This window comes from Oreochromis aureus, linkage group 9 (genome assembly GCF_013358895.1).
Source record: "Oreochromis aureus strain Israel breed Guangdong linkage group 9, ZZ_aureus, whole genome shotgun sequence".
NCBI lineage: Eukaryota > Metazoa > Chordata > Actinopteri > Cichliformes > Cichlidae > Oreochromis > Oreochromis aureus.
In genome coordinates, this window is record NC_052950.1 from 13,382,443 (window position 1) to 13,405,914 (window position 23,472).

The 23,472-nt window shown below is 42.0% G+C and overlaps 1 protein-coding gene and 1 long non-coding RNA gene across 2 annotated transcripts in view; one reads left to right on the forward strand and one right to left on the reverse strand.

Annotated features, from left to right (window-relative positions):
* The first annotated feature begins 1,323 nt into the window (after nt 1–1,323).
* Nucleotides 1,324–23,472, forward strand: part of LOC120441785 — a 45,023-nt gene continuing 22,874 nt past the window's right edge. The window contains exons 1-3 of the long non-coding RNA XR_005614279.1: nt 1,324–1,334; nt 16,561–16,664; nt 17,553–17,656. This is a non-coding gene — a long non-coding RNA (uncharacterized LOC120441785). The remainder of the gene's footprint in view (nt 1,335–16,560; nt 16,665–17,552; nt 17,657–23,472) is intronic.
* ofcc1 (orofacial cleft 1 candidate 1) overlaps nt 16,658–23,472 on the reverse strand; it is a 77,946-nt gene continuing 71,131 nt past the window's right edge. The window contains exons 22-24 of the mRNA XM_039617186.1: nt 23,185–23,385; nt 17,806–17,938; nt 16,658–17,614 (exon numbers count right to left, since the gene is read on the reverse strand). Coding sequence (XP_039473120.1) covers nt 17,541–17,614; nt 17,806–17,938; nt 23,185–23,385 — 408 coding nt within the window. The 3' untranslated portion in view covers nt 16,658–17,540. The remainder of the gene's footprint in view (nt 17,615–17,805; nt 17,939–23,184; nt 23,386–23,472) is intronic.

A 23,472-nucleotide genomic window follows, 5' to 3' on the forward strand; every position in this document is an offset into this window, starting at 1 on the left:
ACCACTGCTTGCCATGGCTGAGCTGGGGAACATGCAGCCTCGCTTCGAGACGACTTCAATCCCCTATTATCAGGAGAGCGCACATTGCCGCTCACAAGGGTTTAATTTATTTGTGCCTGTTTCAGCCCAAGATTAAAGTTTAATTGGCGCTGACTGGCAGCTCCCAAGTTTTGACTAATTCTCCTTATCGGGAATCCTTACCGAGTAGCTGTGGGCAATGTGAGGCCTGCCTGCCTGCCTGCCTGCCTGTGTGCATGGCAGCGGTGCCCACACACACACACACACACACGCACACACACACATTCAACATAGTAATCCTTTATTTTAATTAGTCGATATATTGAGTACCTGTGACTTTGTGTTTATTTGAGTTGTGCGTTTTCTACTCGTGTGAGCTAGTGTGAAACCAATTATGTGCATTTGGGATTTTTAAATATATGTGTGTGTGTGTTTGCATGGTATTACGTGTGTTTGCTCCATTACTCCTTGGCAAGGCCCCCAAAAGCTTTTGAATTGTTGGGTAATAAGACACGCATCATATTATTTAGTCCGGACTTAATAATTGATTTGTAAAGGTGTAACCATTGTACTCTGTACACAGACCACTCGTGTTTCCGAAACACAGCCTGAGCCTTTGTGATACATGCACATGTAAGCATTAGCAGGAACCACGTCTCAGTTGGGAAACAGGAGGGGAAGAAATGCTAGTTAAAAAAGCAACTTTGGATTGTGGGTTGAATCTGCCTATATGCCGCCCCATTTTCCATGAATCATTTCGGCATAAATCATTGCTGTGTCTTACCACAGAAGGATTGCATTTCCATAAATGCGTGTTTATGCCAGAGAAATACAAGCGTAAATAACACTGATAATCTCAGTCTGTGTTTGATCAGCCAAATCTGAGTCTCAGGGTGCAATCATTTGTGACCTGTAATATTAGCGGCAGCTATTAAAAGCTGTAGAGGATTTGCAAAGCTTCATTTAGTCAGTCGGGGAGATGTGCGTGAAATAGAGTTCCTTTGGTCGTAACTAATGTCTCTAATTCTAATGAGCAGAGCTTCTGTGTTGCAGCTACATGCTCCTAAACTGGGAAGCACTGGATTAAGAGAGTTCTCATGAGGGCAAATGGACCCTAGTTCAAAGTCATCAGCTTTGATCATGCGTGCAGATGTACAAACTGGCATAAAAGCCTGTTTCAAATCACTCTACTGATGTACTATGCATGCTTAAACTACGCATATTCCCTTTCATCCTACAGATTTGAGGCACATTTGAATGTATGACCCTGACTTATTTCCAGCATTTGATAATTTGTCAGTGTTCCCCCATAAAAGGTTTGGATGCAACCCTACCAAAAGTTACTTAATACCACCCTTTATCCTGTATTAAATTACAGTTGTTTTAGAGGCTTTAATAAATAAACAATTTCAAAGAGAAAAAATTGAAAAAGAGCAGAGAAAAGAGTAAACAGAGATCTATGCTGGGAATTGAGGACTGAAAAGAAAAAGTCAGGAAGGAAGGAGGGGCTGACGCAACTTCAGAGAGTGGATCGGAATAAAAATTAGTGACACACGTAAACAGAAGAAGAAGAAGGAAGAAAAAAAAGGAGGAGGAGGAGGAGGGCGGGGGGTGACTGAGCCAGCCTGGCCGGCTGGAAACAGTTTCTCATTCGGCAGAGCAAATCTGGGATAACGCCAAAACTCACAGGTAGCATGAGTGCTGTGTCCAGCTGGAGACAGCAGGTTCCCCTGTAGTACCAATAATGACTTAATATACAATCCCTGACCACATTAGCACATTTCCAGGTTGGGCTTGGCTGTGTGAGCAGACATACCACCACTGATTAGATGTATGCGGTAGAACAGAGCACAAAGTGGAAACAGCTCCTTGCTCATTTATATATATATGTCAGACTTCAGCTAACAACTTCTGTTGATAGAAATCTTAAAAAGTCAAAAAAGAAGAAGAAAAATTTTAAATAGATATTCCTCCTTCTGCAGCTCTCTCCTCCCTGTTGTAAGCCCAGGTGTCAGGGGGCATATTGTGCTTCCTACACACCAAAAAAACAGGTGAAAGTCTTCTTGTTCCTGCTACGGTCTGCAAAGAAGTGTGATTAGCCAAAGTCTCCCATAGCCTAGATTTTCTAAACCCTGTAAACAGAGCAAAGAAGAGCTGCAGGAGTCTAGTTCCCTGCACTTGCATGTGATGAAAGGTTGTTATGGATTTTTATTTGGTTCAGTAATGCCAAAAAAACATGTTGCCAAGCCATGTACATAATCAATTTATCACAGGTAAGTCTCTCTCACAGAAGCTCTTTCATGACCTTTCGTCTTTTCATAACTTGAGAAAACAGTACAACTTTCAGGAGATACATTTATTATTTTCCTTGCCAGGCGTTGATGAGACTATCAATTTTACTCTCATCTGTTTCTTATGTATGAAGCTGGAGTTTGACTTGCTTAGCACTTGTCCAAAAGCAATGGATTTTTAAAAAAAGGCACACTAGTGAGATTTAGAGGTGGTTCTGGGTGGATGTTTGTTATCCGGTGAGCTGTTTAGCTAATCTAACCGCATGGCAGGTCTGCTTATCTTCATATGTATCTCTTATATTTGTTTAAAGGGTTAGCTAAGGCCAATACTATCACTATACTGTACTATACAACACTTCAAACTACAGTTTGTATTATGATACTTTCACTGATGCCGTATAAATCATAAAATCAATGCCTAGACACCATAACAAAACACTTTTTTCTAATTTGGGTTTCCTGTCAATCAAAATGTAAAACTAGGAGGAAGCAGTATAAGGAAAAATGATGAAAAACTGAGAGATACTTTCTTTAGTGATTCTGCTCTGATGTTATCTTATTGAAAGAGACAGCAAGCTTGTTGAAGTGTAGGAGAAGATACTTGTGAATGATGTTTTGTAGTTGGTGTGGTGTTTGCTGAAGTGGCCCTGTAGCATCACACACGTCCTCACAGGCAAAACAGAGAGGGCCAGGACACACATGCGCTGACAAACACGCGCTCACAGACACACACATGGATGTACGCTCCTCTTTGAACTTGGTGAGACTTTTCGCTGGGAGTCATTATTTGGAACAGACGGGAATGGAGTGTGTCTACCACGCACGTGTGTGTTTGGAAGTCAAGGGTGGAAGTGTGAAGGGCTGTCAGCTTGCTGAGATGGGGGCGGTTGTCCCTAATGAATCCTCCAGGTCTGAGGGTCCTTTTATTGACGGCTGCTAATTTCACCTGACACTGCTGAGCCGCTGCTGAGCACGGCCTCGCAACCAATCGGCATGCATCAGTCTCAATCAGAAAGGAGATGCCCCCTTTCTGGTGGTCACGTGCACGCTCACGCACAGACATGAACACTTTATACAGGGTCAGGGCTGCTATCAGGGTTCCCACATCGCCCGTCCCCAAGGAGAGCACCTGATCCTGACCAGGAGGAGGGTTTTTACTGAGTCTACCTCCACCTGACCTCTAGGTGCTAAATACTGTTCTGACTCTGTTGTCACATCGGTCACACCTGAGGAAGAGGGCTAGCCGCTCTGGAGAAACACACTAATACAACACTCAGGGCCTCTTCTCTTCTCTTGATGAAACACTTTGGCTTATTGCCATCTTTGCACGCTCAATGAAAAGTGTTCTAAGACGGGGTTTGTACCACCTGACGAGCACCAGAGTAGATTCCTCTTGAGCTGAAGTCAAGCAGCACCAAACAAACAGCACCCAGCAGACAGATCGTGTCACGCTTTTGAGCTTGAGCACTTGGGAAGCACTTCCAAATAACCGAGATTTCCTATAGAAAGAGTGTAAGAATCCACGTTATATGTTGATTTATTTCTTTTATTAGCTCAAAGTCTCATATGTGCACGCTTACTTCAGCATTCAGACGGTTTCAGTAACTTGGCTGGAGAACTCTCGCATATAACACAGATGCATGACGGCAGTCTCTGCTGGTCGTCTGTGCAGCAATAACTCCACAAACATCTCTTTAATTCAGAAATCTGACAAATGCACAACCATCGTCTGCCTTCATCATCCTCCCACTGGTCCTTTTATTTGGGCTCTTTTTTTTCAAGGTCGTTACTCCGGGGCACGAAAAAAAAAAAGCTTCTTTCTGCCATCCACTGTCGAGTTATGATGAACAAATCGTAAGGCAAGAGTTGTTTACAGGAGAAACAAAAAAACAAGAAACAATGTTGAAAAATGGGCTCCGCAGTTAGCTTTTGCGAAACAATTAATGTTGCTTGTGGTGGGCAAAAGCGCTCGGGGCCAAAACCCATCTCTCGTTCTCCTCAGCTTGTGTATGTAGTTGACGTTGTGGGTTTCTCACTGTGTCAAGATAGAACATATTCAAATGTGTATTGCTATTAAATGTTAATTTGCACAACAGATGAATGTCAAGTACAGTACTTTATCAAGAAAATGCCCCTTTGTTTCAGCATGCAAAGAGCCGGGCTTCCACCAAGTCGAATGAGCTCTTGATTTTGGCATTAAAGAAAAACTCACAGAGCGTATCATATTTCTTTCCGAGCTTTGAAAAGTTTGCTCTTGTTTTTCCACCTAGCTTCACATTTGGGAGCGGTTGCTGTTTTGTTCAGCTTGACAGCAGAAAGCTTTTAATGCAACTTATTTAAATAAAAGCTCTTTTTCTTTCAGCGATGATCAAAACACTCATTTCTCTACTTCTGCTACACTGTACCGCGATGAGAAATGAGTCTGAGGGAACAGCTTGAGCTGGCCGCAGACACAAAGTGGCTAATATGCTCTGTGCAGAGTGAGGTGTCTTGATGAGAGCCTTTATTGGAAAAATGTCTTTAAGCACTGAAGATAAAACTTTTTATCGCAGCTAGCTTAGTGTGTTGATAGATGGAGATTATCAGTGGCAACGGAGAGTTGTGCCTCTCAACACTTGAATGAGAATTTTAAATCCAAACTCAAACAGTGTTTGATTCCTTAATGCCTCATGTATCTTCAGCTAAAGAGTAGGTTAAACAATACTCTTACTGTTGCTTTTTTGAGAGAAAGGTTTGGCTACTACGCCCGCACCTTCATCCTTTTTATGAATCCCAAGAAATGCTGTGATGGTGTGTCATATTAACTATGTGGGCTGTTTTATTCATACGTCATTCTTAAAATCATTTTAAAAAGATCTCGATCAAGGCTTAAGCTTTTGTTCCCTGTCTGTACTGTACCTAAACCACAAAGCAATGTCCAGAGGTGAGTCATCCCCGCTCTCTTTCATCTACACATGCACTAAAGCGCCCCTGTCAGAAGTGCTCTCACTGCATACACACCTGACACCTTCTCCCAGCCGCGATGAAGACACACAGCACGCTCGCACTCCAGATGCTGATGCAGAGACACAAAGAAAGGAAACAGCCTTCTGTGCCTCACACCCAAAGCTTGAGCTGATGTTGCTTGACACAGTCAAAACAAAGCTCGGTGTTCCTTCACCGCTACGTTAAGCATCGAGGATGGTGTGTCAGGCCTTACCTGCTTCCTGTTTAAAGGCTCCATGGAAACACGTAGTGACGAAGCCACCTGGTCAGTGTCAGCAGAAGTCAGTATGAGACAGATAACAGGGGAAGGGAAATGGGGAATAAAGGAACACCAGATCCTCATACCGTTTCCCTTTAGTGAACCGCTGTCTGTATTTACCAGCATGACTTTGATCTAAAGCAGCACCGTGCTGTATGTTGTCGGTCCCTGCTAGATTTTTCCACAATGCTGCCTTTTGGACTTAATTTAGACAATATGTCATTGTACTAAACCCTCACATGGAGTGTTAATCACCCTGGATTAAAGTTTAAAATAAATGTATTTAGCACTATTTGGGTTTGATTGGAGCAAAAAAACTGGATTTTAAGACAGGTGAGCAGCATTAAAATGCAGCTGCTTCTGGGACACATGTGAGAGGTAATTCTCAGAAATATTTCTCTGATAATGAACCTATTTCTATTATTTATTTCTATTATACCTATTATTTGATGGGAGAAGGGAGCCGGAGATCGACAGACGGATTGGTGCTGCGGCTGCAGTGATGCGGATGCTATGTCGGTCCGTCGTGGTGAAGCTGAGTATAACTTTCTCAATTTACCGGTCGATCTACTGTCCCTACACCTCACCTATGGCCACGAGCTGCACCGGTCCGTCGTGGTGAAGAGGGAGCTGAGTGTAAAAGCGAAGCTCTCAATTTACCGGTCGATCTCGTCCCTACCCTCACCTATGGCCACGAGCTGTGGGTAGTGACCGAAAAACGAGATCGCGGATACAAGCGGCAGAAATGAGCTTCCTCCGAAGGGTGGCTGGCCTCTCCCTTAGAGATAGGGTGAGAGGTTCGGCCATCCGGGAGGGGCTCAGAGTGAGACCGCTGCTCCTCCACATCGAAAGGAGCCAGTTGAGGTGGTTCGGGCATCTGACAAGGATGCCTCCTGGGCGCCTCCTGGGTGAGGTGTTCGGGCATGTCCCACTGGGAGGAGGCCAGGGCAGACCCAGGACACGCTGGAGAGATTATATCTCGGCTGGCCTGGGAACGCATGGTGTTCCCCGGATAAGCTGGAGGAGGTGGCTGGGAGAGGGAGGTCTGGGCTTCTCTGCTTAGGCTGCTGCCCCCGCGACCCGGCCTCGGATAAAGCAGATGAAGATGGATGGATGGATGGATGGATGGATGAACCTATTTCTTATTTTTTATTTTATTTTTTGAGCTGCAGCGTTGTCAGATGTAGCACATTGAGGCTAGAGAAACACAAGATGCCTCCGGGGGATTTTCTTTAAGCTGCTTGTGCATTTTAAGAAGTTACATACATAAAATGTATTCCTAGTGTCAGCCTATTATTTATTGATAACTAAAGCTGTCCCATGTATTCATATTTTGTATTTTGTAAGCTTGATAAATAATAATAATAACAATGATAATAATAGATTCTGGAACATTGTGGCTGATTTAAATTACAGTTGATTATGTAACGTGTCACTCTGTGTTTTTGAAGAATGTGTAATATTGTAGAATAGATATACAAGTTCTCCTAGAGTGATTCCAGTGTTTCTGTTCTTTGGTTGAATCCAATAACTGGGGAAACCCCAAAGATCAAGTCTAAAAAGCTGCTATCTGATTTGCAGTATCTGCAATTAATTTACTTCCATTTTTGTGAAAAACTGTAAACAATCACGGTGATAAAAGTAGGGCATTGCAGCACAAGTGCAACGCAGAAGGAGAAGCAGAACGCGTGTATGTTTTTTTTCAGCCTTCCCCCAAATTGAGGCCACACTTTTAAGGTCAGCAGAGTGCGAGGAAGTGCAGCGGGTTGCAGAATGTTGCTGGCACTTAGCTTGGCGCACTTCTGAACCTCGTAGACGTCTGTGGCAAGGTCACCGCAGGAAGCATAAATGGGAGTTGATGGCTCCGTTGTTCCGTGTCATCCGATGTGCTCGCCACCATATTTTTTTTCAGGGACGGCACTACTGAGCGCCGCTGACGTCGTATGTGAAGAAAGGAGGCAGGCGATGTTGAAAACACGCGTGTGTGTGTGGGGGGGCAAAAAACTAGAGCCGAGGTTGACATCATTAAGACACAAGCTTCAGTTAGCCCACACAATGTGACGATGGGAAATAACTGAGGCATCTCCCATTTTAAACCTGAGACAGCTTTTCACGCTAGCCTTCACAAACACACATCCTTGAGCCTTACGCCGTGCGAGTGCAAGTTTTTAAAATCTCCCCTTTCAAATGCAAAGGGCTAATGGAAGCTCGCGATGAGAGGGCCAGAGTTGTCCTGATTCTCCGCTCATCCTTTTTCTACTTGAGACTTTCTTTCTTTTCTTTTTTTTTACTTTGGGAATGCATTGTTTTACTGCAAATTATAACCATAAAAAAGCCTCTGATCCCCCATTCTGTTAAATTAATAGAATTACGCAAAAAATGTAATGATGGCAATTAAGTCTTGAAAATGCAAATTTTATAGTCAAGGACGATTACCTCATTTATAGCATGTGCTGGAATGATGCCAGACGAAGGTAATTTAGATCCGGGTTGCTCACGGTTACATCATGATGAATATGAGGCGAATGGGGCCTCATCGCGTACCTCCAGTCACCCAACTCTCAATCAAACGAAGAGGCGGCGGGTGGGGGGGCGGAGTTTTAGGGGATGAGGCGTATGTATGCTGTTAGGGACAGCTCTCCCCCAAGAAAGAAAGACATACATCAGGAGTAAATGGGACTGAAGGAGGTTATTCTACAGGTATTTCTCAAAGATTTTTTTTTGTCTGTGTGTCTGTGGCATTTAAAAGGGCACTACGCACTGACCATAGGTTTTAAAGTGTCTGCTCTTGACTTCCGTGACTTTACAAATATTATGCATTCCAGCAACTTCCCACCGAGAGAAACAGTAATGCACTTTACAACCAATCTTGACATTTTAGACCAGGCTTTGATGGAAGCATCTCAGATGACAGCGAATGTCCTGTTAACCTCATAACGTTTATTGTCCCAGATTAAAAAGTCACATCAAAAGTCCGCGCACAAATGACATTTCAATGCACAGATTTTTGAACGATAACTGCATTTGGCTGAGCAAAATACTTACATTAGTTAATTATTCGAGAAGGCAGCTGTGAATGGCATGAATCTTTTATGGTGTGGGGGGGCGGGGGTCTGCCTGGTGTCACGATCTCTAATAGCTTAACATTTCACTTTAGCACTCCCTCGCTAGTGCAGTATAACCCAGGTCTGCCCTAATCAAAAAAAATGCTTTACATGCTAGAGTGTGATGCTAACTTGAGTCCAAATCATGGGTGCTATTTTTGTTGTTGTTGTTGTTTTTTTTAATAAATCCTGATTTACTATCTGCCTGTCACTGGTTTAATCACTGCGGAGGATAACTGATTGCCATGAAAATCAAGAAAAAGATCATTTTGCTTTGCCGGTTTCGGTCGTATTTTCAAATATACTGATTTAGTTTGAGATCACCTCTAGGGAGAGACAATAGGGTAAAAAAAAGAAAAATGCCAAGATAAAATAAGAGAAATAGCTCAAATATCCCTCCTGTTTCTTTTAAAACTGGAAAGCCATTTAACTAACATTTCACCCAGGCCTGGCTATTACACAGTCTATTGACACACATTGCACCCGGGCTGGACTCATTCTCAACCCCATCCATCGGTCACACAGAATGTCCCCTGGTAGGCAGAGGCCTGCGACGTTAATGGAAATGGGGCGATGCTGGGAGCATAGAGCCTGGAGAAGCCTGGATGATCCCTCAGGCCATGGCTGCCACGGGATGAAATAGAGAGACTATTACAGCAGAGTTGTAAAGCCCCACACGCTCCACGCACTATCATAATAGAATATTGATTCTATCAGATGCCAGGCCCCAGCCTGTCCCCGCAATGAAGAAAAGAGCACTAAAGGTCACTGTGTAAAAGAACAGTGTGGGGGAAGAGAGACAGAAGAGCAGAGAGGCAGAGTGGACAGGAAAGAACGAGTGGACTGCTGCTGATGCGATGCTGCATTTGTCTAATAACAGAACTTATGATGCTGGAGGCTCCGAGCATAACTATTCGAAAAAAGTGTAACGGCAAAAATATATATATTTTGTTCCCAAGCATGTATGAATAAAGTTAAATAAATCTGAACTTCATTTCTGTTGTTCAATTAAACTTCTTTTTCCCACTATTTTTTAGTTTGTTTTTTTTTTGGTTTTTTTTGCATTGCTGCATCTGTCTCCACAGCCATAAGTAACAGGGAAGCAATTTCAACCATTAATTGTTGATCAAGGCGGTTGGGAAAAGCGCCAAAGGAAAAGGATGACAAATAAGCGCCCACCACGCGAACAGCAGTACAAATTACACCACAAGCAGGAGACGTTTATGCTTGATTGGAGCAATTTAATGTTTTCTTACAAAAAAAAGCCCACAAATCCTGGGAGGACAGTTAAGGAAATGACTTTTTAATCATCCAAGGAGCCGCTGCGCCTTGTATCTCCTGATGGCCCCATATTGAAGACTTGGAGCCATTAGGAGAAGGACTTCATTGGTAGAAGCTGTTCTTAGCAACAGTTGGGCTTTTTAGGGATGAACTAGTCCAAACTGAAGAGCGCCTGGGATGAAACACTGGAAACATCTGATGCGCATTTCTTTTTTTCTTTATAAATAATGGTTTTAAAAATTCTGTTCTTTGTTCAGGCCGCTTGCTGCGTACATACGCATCGATAATATATGTTTTATAAGATTCGACGCAGCTGCAAATCTACTCCCATTAAATTATAATTTATGGAGTATAGATTTAATTGGGCTCTGAGGCTTTTAGGAGAAACCCAAAACACAGTTTTACTAAAAGAGCACAAAGTTTTGCACCCTGCCCACAACCATCCCACTCTGTAACTCTGCGAGTCAGGAGAGGCGTATGCTTAACAGTGCCACTGTGCATTAGGAGATTGACTAATCTTTGCTGTGACATTATGGCCTGTATACAAACTTCATGATGAATTCTGTTTTTCCTGGCCCTTGGAAAATATATTCATGAAATTTCAATGTCCGATGAGACAAGTCATCTTTTAACCAGAGCTTGACTGTGACATTCCATTCCTCATTTCTTTACCAGGCAAGGCTTTATTTTAGTCAAATAAATATCCATTTGTCTTGCTGTATTTCTTTTTTTCCTCCTCCCCAATTCACAGACATCCCCGGTAATTGAACAGTAGTTGTTGTCGAGAGGCCCCAGCAAATGAAACTGCCATTGTAGCATCAAAAATAATCAATTTGATGAGTCTTGTATATACTCCCATACTAAGTAATGCGATATTGATTCGCCACTCTGATGTAGTACTCCTCTCCTGCACCAGAATGATTATTGGCTTTTGACAAATTCCAGCACAATCTTTTATTCCCGCCCTCCTCGCTCTGCCCAGCCACCTCCTTTGTCTCAAAGTCCTCGGCACCAGTGCTACACGGCAGCCTGTCTTTCCGTGTGTTTGTAGCACGCTCGGACAATAAAAGACGACTTCCTTTATTTCTTCTATCCTTTATTGCTAAACAACAGTGGGAATACAATTTGACCCAATCAGTCTGCATCAAACCATTTTACACGCAGCTCAATTTGCATCTAAAAGACATCCAATTTCATCTCCTTTGCTTTCCTTCACCTTCGCACACAAGCCTGCACGCACACACGCGCACCTTTAAGTTATTATGTTTCACAGTGTTGTGAGGCATTGTGGATGGTAGCTCTGAAAAACTAATACATTATTTAAATCCAAATCACCCTCCCCTGTCCAGCTACGTTATGGATGACAATAATGCTGCCAGCCCACAATTCACTGCCGCCACACCCCCACCTCTCTTTGCGCACTCTTTCTTTTACTCTTCACAACTTCTTGTGATCCCCCCCCCCCCTTCCTGAATCAAAGGGATGCCAAGGTCCGAGACAGTCATGTGGAAGGAGTGATGGCTGGGCAGTGAAATGAACGGATAAGAGCTGATAGATGGACGAGGAAGGGGATTGATGGCATTCAGGTGCGGAGAGGTGAAGGAGGGAAGGAAAATGATAGATGAGCGATGGGTGCTGGGGGTGGAGGGTTGAAGAGGGTGTGTGTGTTGGGGAAAGATGAAAAGATGGCAAGCCTCGACGCCAGGTCAGTCTGTATTGATTAATGTGTACATAATAAAGAAAGTGAGACACCTGGCCCCCGAGAGGCCACGGTTCACTTGGTGTCTGCTTTAACAAGAAGTGTACTGTATGCGTGTGCGAGCGCACGTTTAAGATCTGAGACCACTAAATATGCCGATGCCTGCATTTTACTCACAGAAATGCCGAAGGGTGTCTACAGAAATGAATAAATGAACAAGTACACTATCTGTGCGTGTGCACCTGTGCATGCGTCTTTTTGTGCGGCGCATTTAGCTGTGTGCGCGTGTGTGTTTGTGCATGCTGCAGGCTGCATTCCCTATGCGCTGTGCATGAAAACACTTCACACACATGCACACACACATACAACAAGGGCCTGCTCATGGAAAAATCAATTTGATGGTGATAGAAATATGCTTGAATGTGATAGATTGATCTGAGCTCCACAGAGAATCTGTCCGAAGCCAAATAATGGTTAGGAGCCAGTGACCTCGAGATCTCTGCAGAAAACAATAATTATGACCACACTGTATATGCCTGGAATAAGCATAAAGGTGTGAAAGATGAACACTAATGTTACAAATATTGTGTTTCAGCATAAAAGAAAAAGCTGGAACTTTCAACAATAATTGCATTCACACTGTCAACACTTCTGTTTTATTCTCAAATATGTGTCTTCTGGTACACATCATTTACCCTAGTTAACTATTTCCTAGCCACCTAATGATTCTCACTAAACTTGGTCACTTAAAGACAAAAAACCCTGGTTACTGTAGTAAACTGAGAGTGCTGTGAGTACTTTTCGAATGCATAAATTCTTAGGTGGACGTCAATAGATTATAAAAATATTGCTTAAAGTAAAATGTACACACAAAATGTTTTACAGAGGTATCAATAGTGAACACACGTGAAACAAATAAAACACAAAAACCACACAAAAGCCTGAACAGATGAGTTTTAAGCTCCTATAGAGAGAAGAATGGATGGTAAGCCGGTTTGGACTGTACAGTATCCTTAGTTTTTAGATGGGTAAGTGGGATCACAAGAAGGGCTCGAAGCATAAATAAAGATATAAGAAGAATTAAGAAACAAAACAAAATAAAAGATAAATATTCTTTTATAGATTAACTAACCCAGATTCAAATGCATCATGTTCAGCATGCAGAACTTTATGGTAATGCCTGTGTCCAGCTTCTTCTTGGCAAATGCATTAACTGAGGCGAGTAAGACTGTGAAGTCAAAGCGTGCTGGAGGTCCTCTGGGTAGCACAGAACTAACTGGTCCAGCCCTATTGTCAGGCACAGCCTAATGAAAATAAAGTTTCTCAAATATATTCTGCCATTTTTTTTTTCAATTATGTTACAGGAGCCAAAGGTTTTCCATATGAAAAACATTTCCAGGCTCAGACTGAGTCCTTTAAGTGTTTTGGTGGAAAATATGATATTAAATTGCCCAAGTCTAATTTTTTAAGTAGCTGTTCATAATTGCAAATGAAAAAATATGCTAACATGTGACCTGGTCTTTTTCTCTCAAGGCTGGATCGGCCAACAGAAAAATCTTAATATTACCTACCAAGCCTAACATCAGCACAGCCACTTTTTGAGTGATGAGTCTCCTACAGGAACCAACAGCTGTATGTGCAAATCATGCATATAAATCAATTACCGGGGCCCTATGTACTTTAAATGCACCCATTAATTAAGCAATGTCAGACACAATGAACCGTGAAGTTCATTACATTTTTAGCATTCAAACCCAGGATTATTTGAAGAGTGCATGAGAGAGAGGGAGACGGGTTTACCTAATGATTAGCCCCATAGCTCAATGTCGGGCAGACGCCAGCGGAAATTTCAGGAAAGCTGTTGCAAGAGGAGACAGAACAGCAGTGAGCTGTCTCAGCAATCTACAAAACATGAAAGGGTTGATCAAAAGGAAGCTGGGAACAACAACAACAACTATGAGCTGTGCCCACTTTTTAAACTTTCAGCTCCAAAGAGCTTGATGCAACCGCTTAAACAACAATAGATCATCCAATAGACGGTCCAGCTGCTGGATTGGAAAGAGACATACTTTAAGCCTCTTTTCCATTTTCTGAAGCTGTGCATGCATCGCTCTGCACAAATGAAACATGCGACATACAGCAGCAGTCACTTTAGAAAGTATTCTTATACCTTAACTTTTGGTTTTAAAGAGTAAAACTGATATTTTAACTTACAGTTGCACCTAAGAAACCAAAATGATGCTAAAAATGATTCAAATCAAACCCCAAATCTCTTAGTTTCCATACTTAGAAGCCCATTTGGTAACAAACACAGTCCTGCTGAGGTGATCGTGTAACGTATCAGCCAGATGATAATCACCAGATCTGATCTCGGGAGTTCTGACCAAAATTTCTGACTGATCAAATATGCTGTCAGGTTTATTCACATGTGGTTTGGCAAATTACATGCAGACATATCAGGATAATTTATACACACACAGTAAATCATGCAATTGTGTTAAACTGAAGTACTTCATAGAAGCAGCAGAGTTGTCTTAATCGGGAAATTGAACAAAAGAAGGTTTCCTTATAGCTACGGAGACATCCAGGTGTCGTGTACCTGTAGCGTTTGTGAGTACCTCACGTGCATTTGTGTTTTTTGTGAACTGTGTTGCCAGGCTGTATTTTGGTTCAAGTTGCTGTGAGGTGACAGCAGAAATGGTGGTAGTGGTGGTGGTGAGGGTGGGGGGGAGCTCATAGAGAAGAATCTGGGCCCAGCTGCCTGGCATTAAGCAATGACCTCTGCATAATGAAAGATGGCAACAACATTTCCCACTCATTACAAGGTTCCACACTGTGACAAGATTTGCATATTCATATATTTTTCCCTTCACCACCCCACCTCTCCCCCCTTCTTTTTTTTTCTTTCCCCCCCACTGCAAATTATTTTTCCTGTGAGCAGGACATCTGCCTCCCCGACACTGCTCTGGAAGAGGAAAAATAAATAAATATGTATGTGTAGAGAGGCACATGATCTATCCAGATGCCACAGAAATATGGCACGATGTTGACATCGTCACATACCCCGACCGTGTGGATTTTCCACAGCTTAAGCACCAGGGAATCCTTTTCGGGGTCAGCGGAGAAGAATACAGCCTGAGCATAAAAACCTGACAGAGGTCTGGAGTGTATATCTGTTTTGCATAATGTTGTTCTTCCACAGTGGCATGAATGCTGCTATAACACTGGTGTTGAAGGTTTCATGGAGACCCTACTAAAATTCATTTGACAAGAGGATCAGCGGACTTGCTGCTAAAGCTGGATCGCTATGCCTTGTATCTGATTTGGCACAATCTAAAGCAGAGGGATGCTTTCTTTAAAATAATACATGAAATAATAGATAAAATAACGTAGCACACCTCTCTGACTCTAATGGTGCACACTCTATAAAAAAGTTTTGGATTTTAAGAAGTGTGTGCCAAGCAGTGCAGAGAAATACAAGATGTGGATTAACACTCGATTACTCTGTATGGTCTCAGACCTTCTTAAGGTCCCAAAGCAACAAGCTCTTCCACTCTTTACAAGGCCTAATACAATTTCAACATCAAACAAAGCGATGCCATAAATGGGGCTGTGCAAATAGAAAATACAGGCGTGTATGCCAAAGACTACAGGTAGAAAATTCCTCATCAAAAGGAATGCTCGGTTGCCTTAAAAACAGGTTTGAAAAGAAGAAAAAGAAGAAAAAAAAGTATGAATTTGAATCCCTTTTATTTAGTTGAGCAACTTTAATTCAAATGAATCAGGCTGAGCTGCACCCGCCAACCCTGCCCGAAGAGTTGCCGATCTCAACGTGCAGCATAACGATCACGGCAGCACTTCTGAATACAAACTGTTTTATGTGAATACCTCAAGCTGAGGGCTACATAAATATAGAATTAGACAAAGTGTTATTTTTTCTTTTTATGTTTTATTTTCCCCCCTCTGTTCTCACTCTCCAGCAACATCCCCAGGTTGGGTTGGCTGCAAGCAGATGCAGGCACTTACTTCAAAAAGTTGCTGCTCCCTTATGATAGCACTGCAAAAAGGTTTTCTTTTAACTTAAATCAGCAAATGTGTGTAGCAGAGACCTAGCGGCGTGTTTCTCTCCCCTCAGAAATAATTGCTCCCAGGGATCAATTTGAAATTTAAATCGCTGTGAAACGGTGTTTGTCATTAGCAATCAAATATTTGAACCGCTGAAATACCTTTGCCCCCTCCGTTTCTGCACCCTCTGCCCCTAGTTGGGAAAAGAAAATACTACACGGGGCATTGTTTTGATGATTGTGAACAGAAAAAGGTGATGGAGCTCCCAGAGAACATCACACGAAAGAGAAAGCAGGAGGAGAAAGAAGAGCCGTTCATCAAATTTTCTCTGTTTATATATGAAAAAAGAGAATAACATGCCAAAGCAAACAAGAAAACAGGTGAAATATGTCCATCATTCAGCTGCGATGACCTCAGACCAAGGTCATGTCACATATATACTATAGAGCAAAGTAAGACATAGGTCACTGAGTAGTTCCGTGAAATGACGCAGGCAGCAAGGTAAGAAAATTAGAGAAAGAGCTTCCTGTCATCTCTGAAAAACAGCGTCTCTGTTTAATGTTCATTTCAGGGCTGATTGAATTGGTGGGTGTAGCACTGTCACCGTTAATGGAGCGATCTCTAATTAGCTCTGTAGGTTCTGGCTAGTGTCAAACGCAGACAGAAGGGCAAGGTGCAACACTACTCTGACACATCCTGCGAGTGCTGGAGGTACACTGTCATAAACAAATAGCTGACATTTGCATAAATTACAGATAACCTATCAACAAGTATGCCGATGTCTTCTAACTTCATTTTCTGTATTAAAAATGGACTTATAAGCCTTAAAGTGCTTTCATTCTTTTCTCTCTTTTATAGGGATTGAGAGGCCTCTTGTATGTGCGTGTGTGTCCATTCGCATAGGGGCAAGGCTGTGATGGTTTAAACATGGAGGTGAGGAGCAACTTCGAGGCCAAAGTAAGGTGTGTTCGCGATAATGATGGGCCGCAAACGGGCACTATGGCCATTCAGCAAGACCCTGAAGTTGATCTATAATGGCTGCCCATAAAGGAGAATCATCATCAATGAAAATGACAGGTTATTAAGATCCGATTTTAGGGGGGTGGCAGGGGGTGCTATGGCTTTAGTATGATAGGTTAGCTATCTATAAAACCTTTAAAGCCTGGCCCTCAATGACAGCAGTCCCGATCCTCATCTCCCTCCACCCTGTGCAGAGACACATGCTAATAAGCTCACAACCTTTAATTAAGCAATATGTGTAAGTAGGCGGCCATTACAGTCTGATTTGTGAGCCACTTCATTACACTAAGCACCGGCTAGCAGACACATATTCAATACAAATCAAGCTGGCCTGAATATTATCCTGCTTAATGTGGGGCCAATATTGATATTTTATCACTCGTGTTCTGATTAGTGACTTTAAGAATCTTCATATTTCATTGTGTTGAGGCAGTCCCCAGCACTTAACAACCTGTACCCATTAGAAGTGGTGGTGAAGTATTTATTTGCTTTATTAGGTCACAGATGGCTTATCAGTTCACATACACCATTTATGTTTACTTGCACAGGGTCTCAAGAGTGAAAAGTACAGTGCATTTCTCACTGCAGTTATTTGAAGTACTACACAAATACACAGAACAGGGGGATATTTTTTGTAACTACTAAAAAACAAACAGGTGATGAGAGCTGTTGTCAGGAACTCTGCTGTTGGGAGATTAATAAATGCTGATTTTAACACAAAGAGCAGGAAAAGTAACATTCAGAATGCATAACTTCTGCAGTGTATTGCTAAATGATCAATAAGAGGACTCAGTGTTTATTCTCTCTTCCACCTGATGTCATTGATTGAGGTCTTGTAGTGCAAAACTGGAGTCACACCTGTTTCCTCCTACTGGCTCAACACGATGGGACCCTAAGGGCAATGAAACGACTGATAAAACTGTGTCAATAACAGGTAGGTTTGCACAAGCAAAGAGAGTCAAACGTGTGTGAGGTGACTGGGACTACTGAATGTGCTGCAGTTGTGTGCTCTCAGTATGACGAGCTAACTGTGAAAAACATATTTTTGTTACAGTGATAGAAATAACACAGAGAGACACTCACGCCAGAATCGTTTCTTTCGCTTCCGTAGCTGGAGAGCGTCGCCTCCTTTGTCCTCCCTCTGTTTGTCAGAGCTCTGAGCCGGGCAGGGCACCGTGCTGGATGCGTTGTCGAGGCCTTCTATGTCACCCATCACCTTCAGAAAAAGAAAAAAAAAAAAACACCCAAAGCATGCTTAAATCAGCCAGGTAGCATAAACGAGAAAAGGTAACAAAAAAGAAATGAACAGCACAACAATGATAAACCCGACTGTTTCAGGAGTCCCCGCGGCCTGTAAACGTATCAAGCGTCACAAAGTGCAGGTTGAACTTGGATGACAGTGACTGAGATTGGCAGAAGAACCGCGATTTTCCTCGAGGCCTGCGAATAGTGTTGTCATGCACAGTCTCTTCCTCTGTCCCCGTGCTTAGAGTGAAGTTGGAGGAGAAGCAGAAATGGAGACTTTATATGACACACTACCTCTCGTCCCAGAGGGGAAACGGCTCTCACAACTCTGGGTTGGCCTACTTATATACAGTGATAGGAAATATAACTTAAATCTCACTGGTATAAGCAATTACAGAATGATGAACCACACATTTGTCAAAAAAAGGCATATAAAAGAAGAGAATAATGTTTATCATGTTGTGCTATACATCAAGTGGTCAGGCTGAAAATGCAGGCTGGCACAAAAGCACCCTATACATGAAACCAGTCTATATATTCAAAGTTTAGTTTTGCAAGTGTTGACAAAAATTGTTTTCTTTTCTATTATTTATTTCATTTTAGCTCATTTAATTTTTTATTTTTTCTAAAATTAGTATAAACTTGCTAGACAATTGCCTTTGGGAAGTCCTCCTGTTAAACAGATATGACTGCCAGGGAGGCATTAATCTCCTCATGCAACATATAGTACATAGCCAAGGACATTCCCCTCCCTAATTCTTTTCCTCTGCCTCTCGTAGACACATGCAGCACATGAAACGACATCACACACACGCACGCACACAGAGAGCGCGCTCACTTCCTGTAAAAATCAAATTCATATTTCTGAGGGCTGCCGCTGACCTCACGGCAAATGAAGCGCAGGTCTTCAGCTCCACAGCGGCAATCAAACATGCAGCAGAGTAATTACAAAAGAGGGGTAGGAGGGAGAATTGATGTGGTTTGTCAATTAACGTTGCTGCAAGGTGTTTTTTCAAAAGGTTAACTTCTTCATATTGTCTGCATGTTAAATTAGGTCAATATTGGTCCGGTGAAGAGTCGTCATGTGCAGAGGGACAGTGGACTGAGCCATGGGAAGGAAAAAAAACACACACACAAAAAAAAGCTTTGCATTGCTCTGCATCATTATTATCATATTTGTTTGCTTTGTCACTGTACTTGTAAAACTCCATAAGTCCAGCTGGGAAGGTAAGCTAATAAATGTTATGAAGTTGAAACCGTATGTGTCTAAACTGCATAGCTTTGGTTTCTACAAACAGTTAAGTGCATTCCCAGAACAGGGAGAGAGAGAGAGAGGAGGGGAAAAAAAGCACAGCTGAAATTGCAGAAAAAAAAGTGTTTTTATTTATACAAGTCGCTGGAGATGCTCATCATCAGCGTTTTTTCCGAGCCATAAATAATTTGCAGAGAGAGGTAATATTCAAGCTGGCAGAGCCTTAGTTGTGCATCTTTAATGGAAGTTTTACAGAAGCTGAGCCAGTTCTTGCATATGCTGCTGCCTCCCATATGGAGGAAAGGAGACAAAAGGAGCACAGTTGGCTTGTCCTATCTTTTTATAAGTCCATCGACACTTAAATGTTAGCCCCGGAGAAAAAACGACACAGGGGGACATAAACCCACTGTGGTTTTAGGAGGGAAGATAATGACTTTGCCTGCATTAATTTCTTCATCAGCCATCTTGTTTCTCCAGACAGAGTGGTTATGAGTCCTTCTCTGAAGGTCCTAGGTTATATAGATGCATTTCCCTGCATAATTTTGGCCCTAACAGTTGTTGTCAGCAGTGCGTTTTGTGAGTCGGCAGCTGTGGAACATCTGTTTATAGGTAATGAGTGTTTGAAAAGCTACACCTCACTTTACCTTTAATGTCTTTTATTGGAGCACACTGATGGGAACGTAGCTTTAACTTTTTCTATTGTTGTGATTCAGCGAGAAGATTCCTTCAACATGGTCCATATTACAGACACCTGCCTTGGGCAACAAACTGAACGAGAGCATATGATGGATCATTAATATTAACTTTCTTTAAACAGAATTCAATATGCAAGTCAATAAAGACTTGAGCATCAGTTAATTTTTACGACGCGCCCACGATTTCAGCTTTCCTCCGTTTGGTCCTACGTGTCACCGAGGACTCCAAACAGAGGAAAGAAAAGAACGGAGCTGTTTCAACATTGGCTGAATAAACAACAGAAATAGTTTAGTTTCTCGTGACTCTCTCTCAGACGTTCATTTTACAGCAAATCAAACAGTACACACCTAACTGTTTTGCTCCTTCCAAACGGTGTCTTACAGTGTCTATAGCTCAGGGCACTTCTTCTGGGACTTGCTTTTTAAAATGTGCATTTAGGCAAATCTTGGGTGTATATATGTTGCGTTATGCAAAGCTACAGGCCCCTCGAGCTGTGGTCATGTTAGGCTAAGGGCGGAACAAGGCCTCCAGGGCACCGATGTCCAGGACGCTGCCTGAAAAAACAAAGGTTTTTAAAGGAAATGAGGCATCAGTCAATATTTCCACAGTAAATGGAAACAGACTCTTTAAGTAGTAAGATTAGCTTTTAAGCCAACTGAGGCGGAGAATCGAGTACTGTCAGTACACAGTTTAATTAAGATAAATGCTTTTGTCATTGGTTGTGAAAATTTCACAAATAAAGAATCCAACTGTAATGTAACCACATCATCACATCTCAAAACATGTTTTTGCATAAATAAGGAAAATATATAATAAAATATGTATATATATATATATATATATATATATATATATATATATATATATATATATATATATATATATATATATATATATATATATATATATATATATATATATATATATATATATATATATATATATATACATATACATATATAGGTCCTTTGTGCTGTTCTCATCTCTCAGCAGCTGTCACCTTACATTTGAAGGCCATTTTGTATACAGGACCCGACTGCAGTGCGTGTATCACTGCCACAATTACATAAACCACTAATAAAATCAGCTCAAGTGTTCTTCCAAGTGCTGGGGATGCGCTTTGGAGATTCCTAGATCTTGCCCTATACATAAAACCAGTCTATATATCCAGGGGATTAGTTTTGCATATGTAAAGAGGGGATCTGTTCTAAAAAGCAAAAGGAAGCGACAAAGTACTCTATCGGCCACTCTGCACATCGGCACTATCATTCCCACCACTGGCGGGTGAAAGAGGATGCCATCAGCATCTCTTGCTGCTGGGGGTCCTTTGCCTGTGAAGTTGCAAGGAACAGACAGCAATACCCACGGGACATTGTGTGTGTGTGTGTGTGTGTGTGTGTGTGTGTGTGTGTAAGAGAGAGAGAAAAGGGATCAACAGAAAGATTATGAACAGCATGTGTCTGTGTGTGCATGTGTGTGTGTCTGTGCATGAGTGCGAGCCTGTTTTCCACAGACAGTGACACCTATCTTTCACTTACGGTGGCTTCTCTGACACTTGCTGCACTGTTTAAAGAATAGCATGTTGCCAGGTTGGGAATGAATTCTGTTTCTCTGAGTGAGCTAAGGCTGTGTCTGCCAAGGTTATTGGTGTAGTAAATTTGTGTGTTTATGCGAAGGGAGAGCGCTGAAGGTTTTGTGTGAACACTATAACTTATTTTTTTCACAGACAGAAAGGATCCGTGCGTCGGTGTGTGCGCGGTTTTGTTGTTTGAAAAATCCTCCCAGATGTCTCATCTGCTATGCGCAGGTCTAGAGGCTACGCACACACAAACAGACAGACAGTGTGACACCAGTAATAGATATACCATGCCATGTGTTTATTCACATAAGCGCTCCATCATTCAAATTATGATTGAGAGCTATTAGCGCACAACAGAGCCTCAGAGCTAATTGTTAGTGCGTATGACACCCTCCATCCTCACTCTGTTGACATTCAAAATATTAATTTTGTTGGGACGATCCAGGTTGTGAGGGGAGTGACAGAATGATTGAGGAAAGGAAAACATTCTTGCCACAGCAGCAGTTGTTAGGAAGTCCTACTTTTAATTAGGCAACAAGCTATGAATCAGCCAGTTACTCTGGCCTGTCTCTCTTGCAAGTGCTTAGAGGACAGCAATCAATATTTTCCAGCGTCACCGTGAGTCGTGACTTAAACCGATGTCCCGGACTTTACACAGAGCAGACCTTTGCACCCCAAAAATTCTAAATGATTGTTACCCACACACATGGAGACAGAGGAAATTGTTTTGTTGGCTAAATTTTGGCTTGTAGTTACGCTCACATGTTGAACTCAGTCATGATTTGTTTCTCGGGGCAAATCCTGTCATTTTCTGTTTGAAAAGAAGAAAGAATTTCAAATCTGCTTTAGCCCAAGGATAAAAAAAAAAATGAATCATAGTTATTCACCCTTTCAGGCCACAGAGCTGTACTGTTGCCTCTCATTGTACTGAAAGTAGAATAAAGAAATAGTTGCTGCATCCACTTCTGTCCTTTCCCATTCTTACTCTATTCAGAGGGACTAAACCAAGGGCCAGTGAAACAATCACACCCTCTGTCTTCTTCTTGCTCTCTCTTGCCGTCTTCCTTTAATTTCCCTCTACCTTCAACGTCAGTAAGCATTAAAAGAAAGAGTGAGGGAATGAGATAAAACAAACTAAAATGGTCTCAAACTGAATAAAGATGAGTTTTAGTAATATGATCTACATTAACAGATTTCTTTTAGTCTCTTATAGTATGACATAAATCCCAGCAACTCCACATCAAATCAAACACCCGTTGTCATGACGCCTTGTGAATAGGGGAGCAGCCAAAGGTGGCTTTCTGTTTATTTACTGCTGATCTGAATGTAGATGAAGCAAAAAGCTTCACTTTTCAGGGAAGACAACTACTCTGCTTTTTTTTAAATGATGCAATTGTCTCATGTTTTGTCATTTGTACACCATCTGAAATTCTATCGCATTAGACCTTTAATTTGAATTGAAGTAAATCTTTGAAAAAACAGGACAGAGCAACAGAAGAGGGAGCCCTGTTTCAGGTTTTAAAGGCATATAAATTCAGCTCCAGTATAGATCACTATACAGTTTCATTTTGGAGCAAAACAGGAAGCAACGTCTCCCAACAACACAGTCTTTTTTTTTGTTTCACATTTGCATAAATTGGAGACATGCAAATAAATTAAGACTACAGTGTCATCTCCATTGATATCTCACCTCTATGATGGCTCCATCTGACTGTCGAAGAAAGTGCCTGTATATTTGTTTAAGCCCGCTGAGGTGTAGTGTGTAGACTGCCACATGGGTGCTGGTCTCACCCTCTGGCATGTGTGCGCCATCCCTATGGGACTCATCGCTGGGCGCTGCAGAGTCTGACACGGGGTCCTCCGTTGTTAAGATATAGTCATACACGGCCACCTTTGAGAGGGAGATAAGAACATATAGGCCAGCTAACAGCAGGAACGCATGAGAAGATATAAAAAAACAAAACAAATATGAACGCCG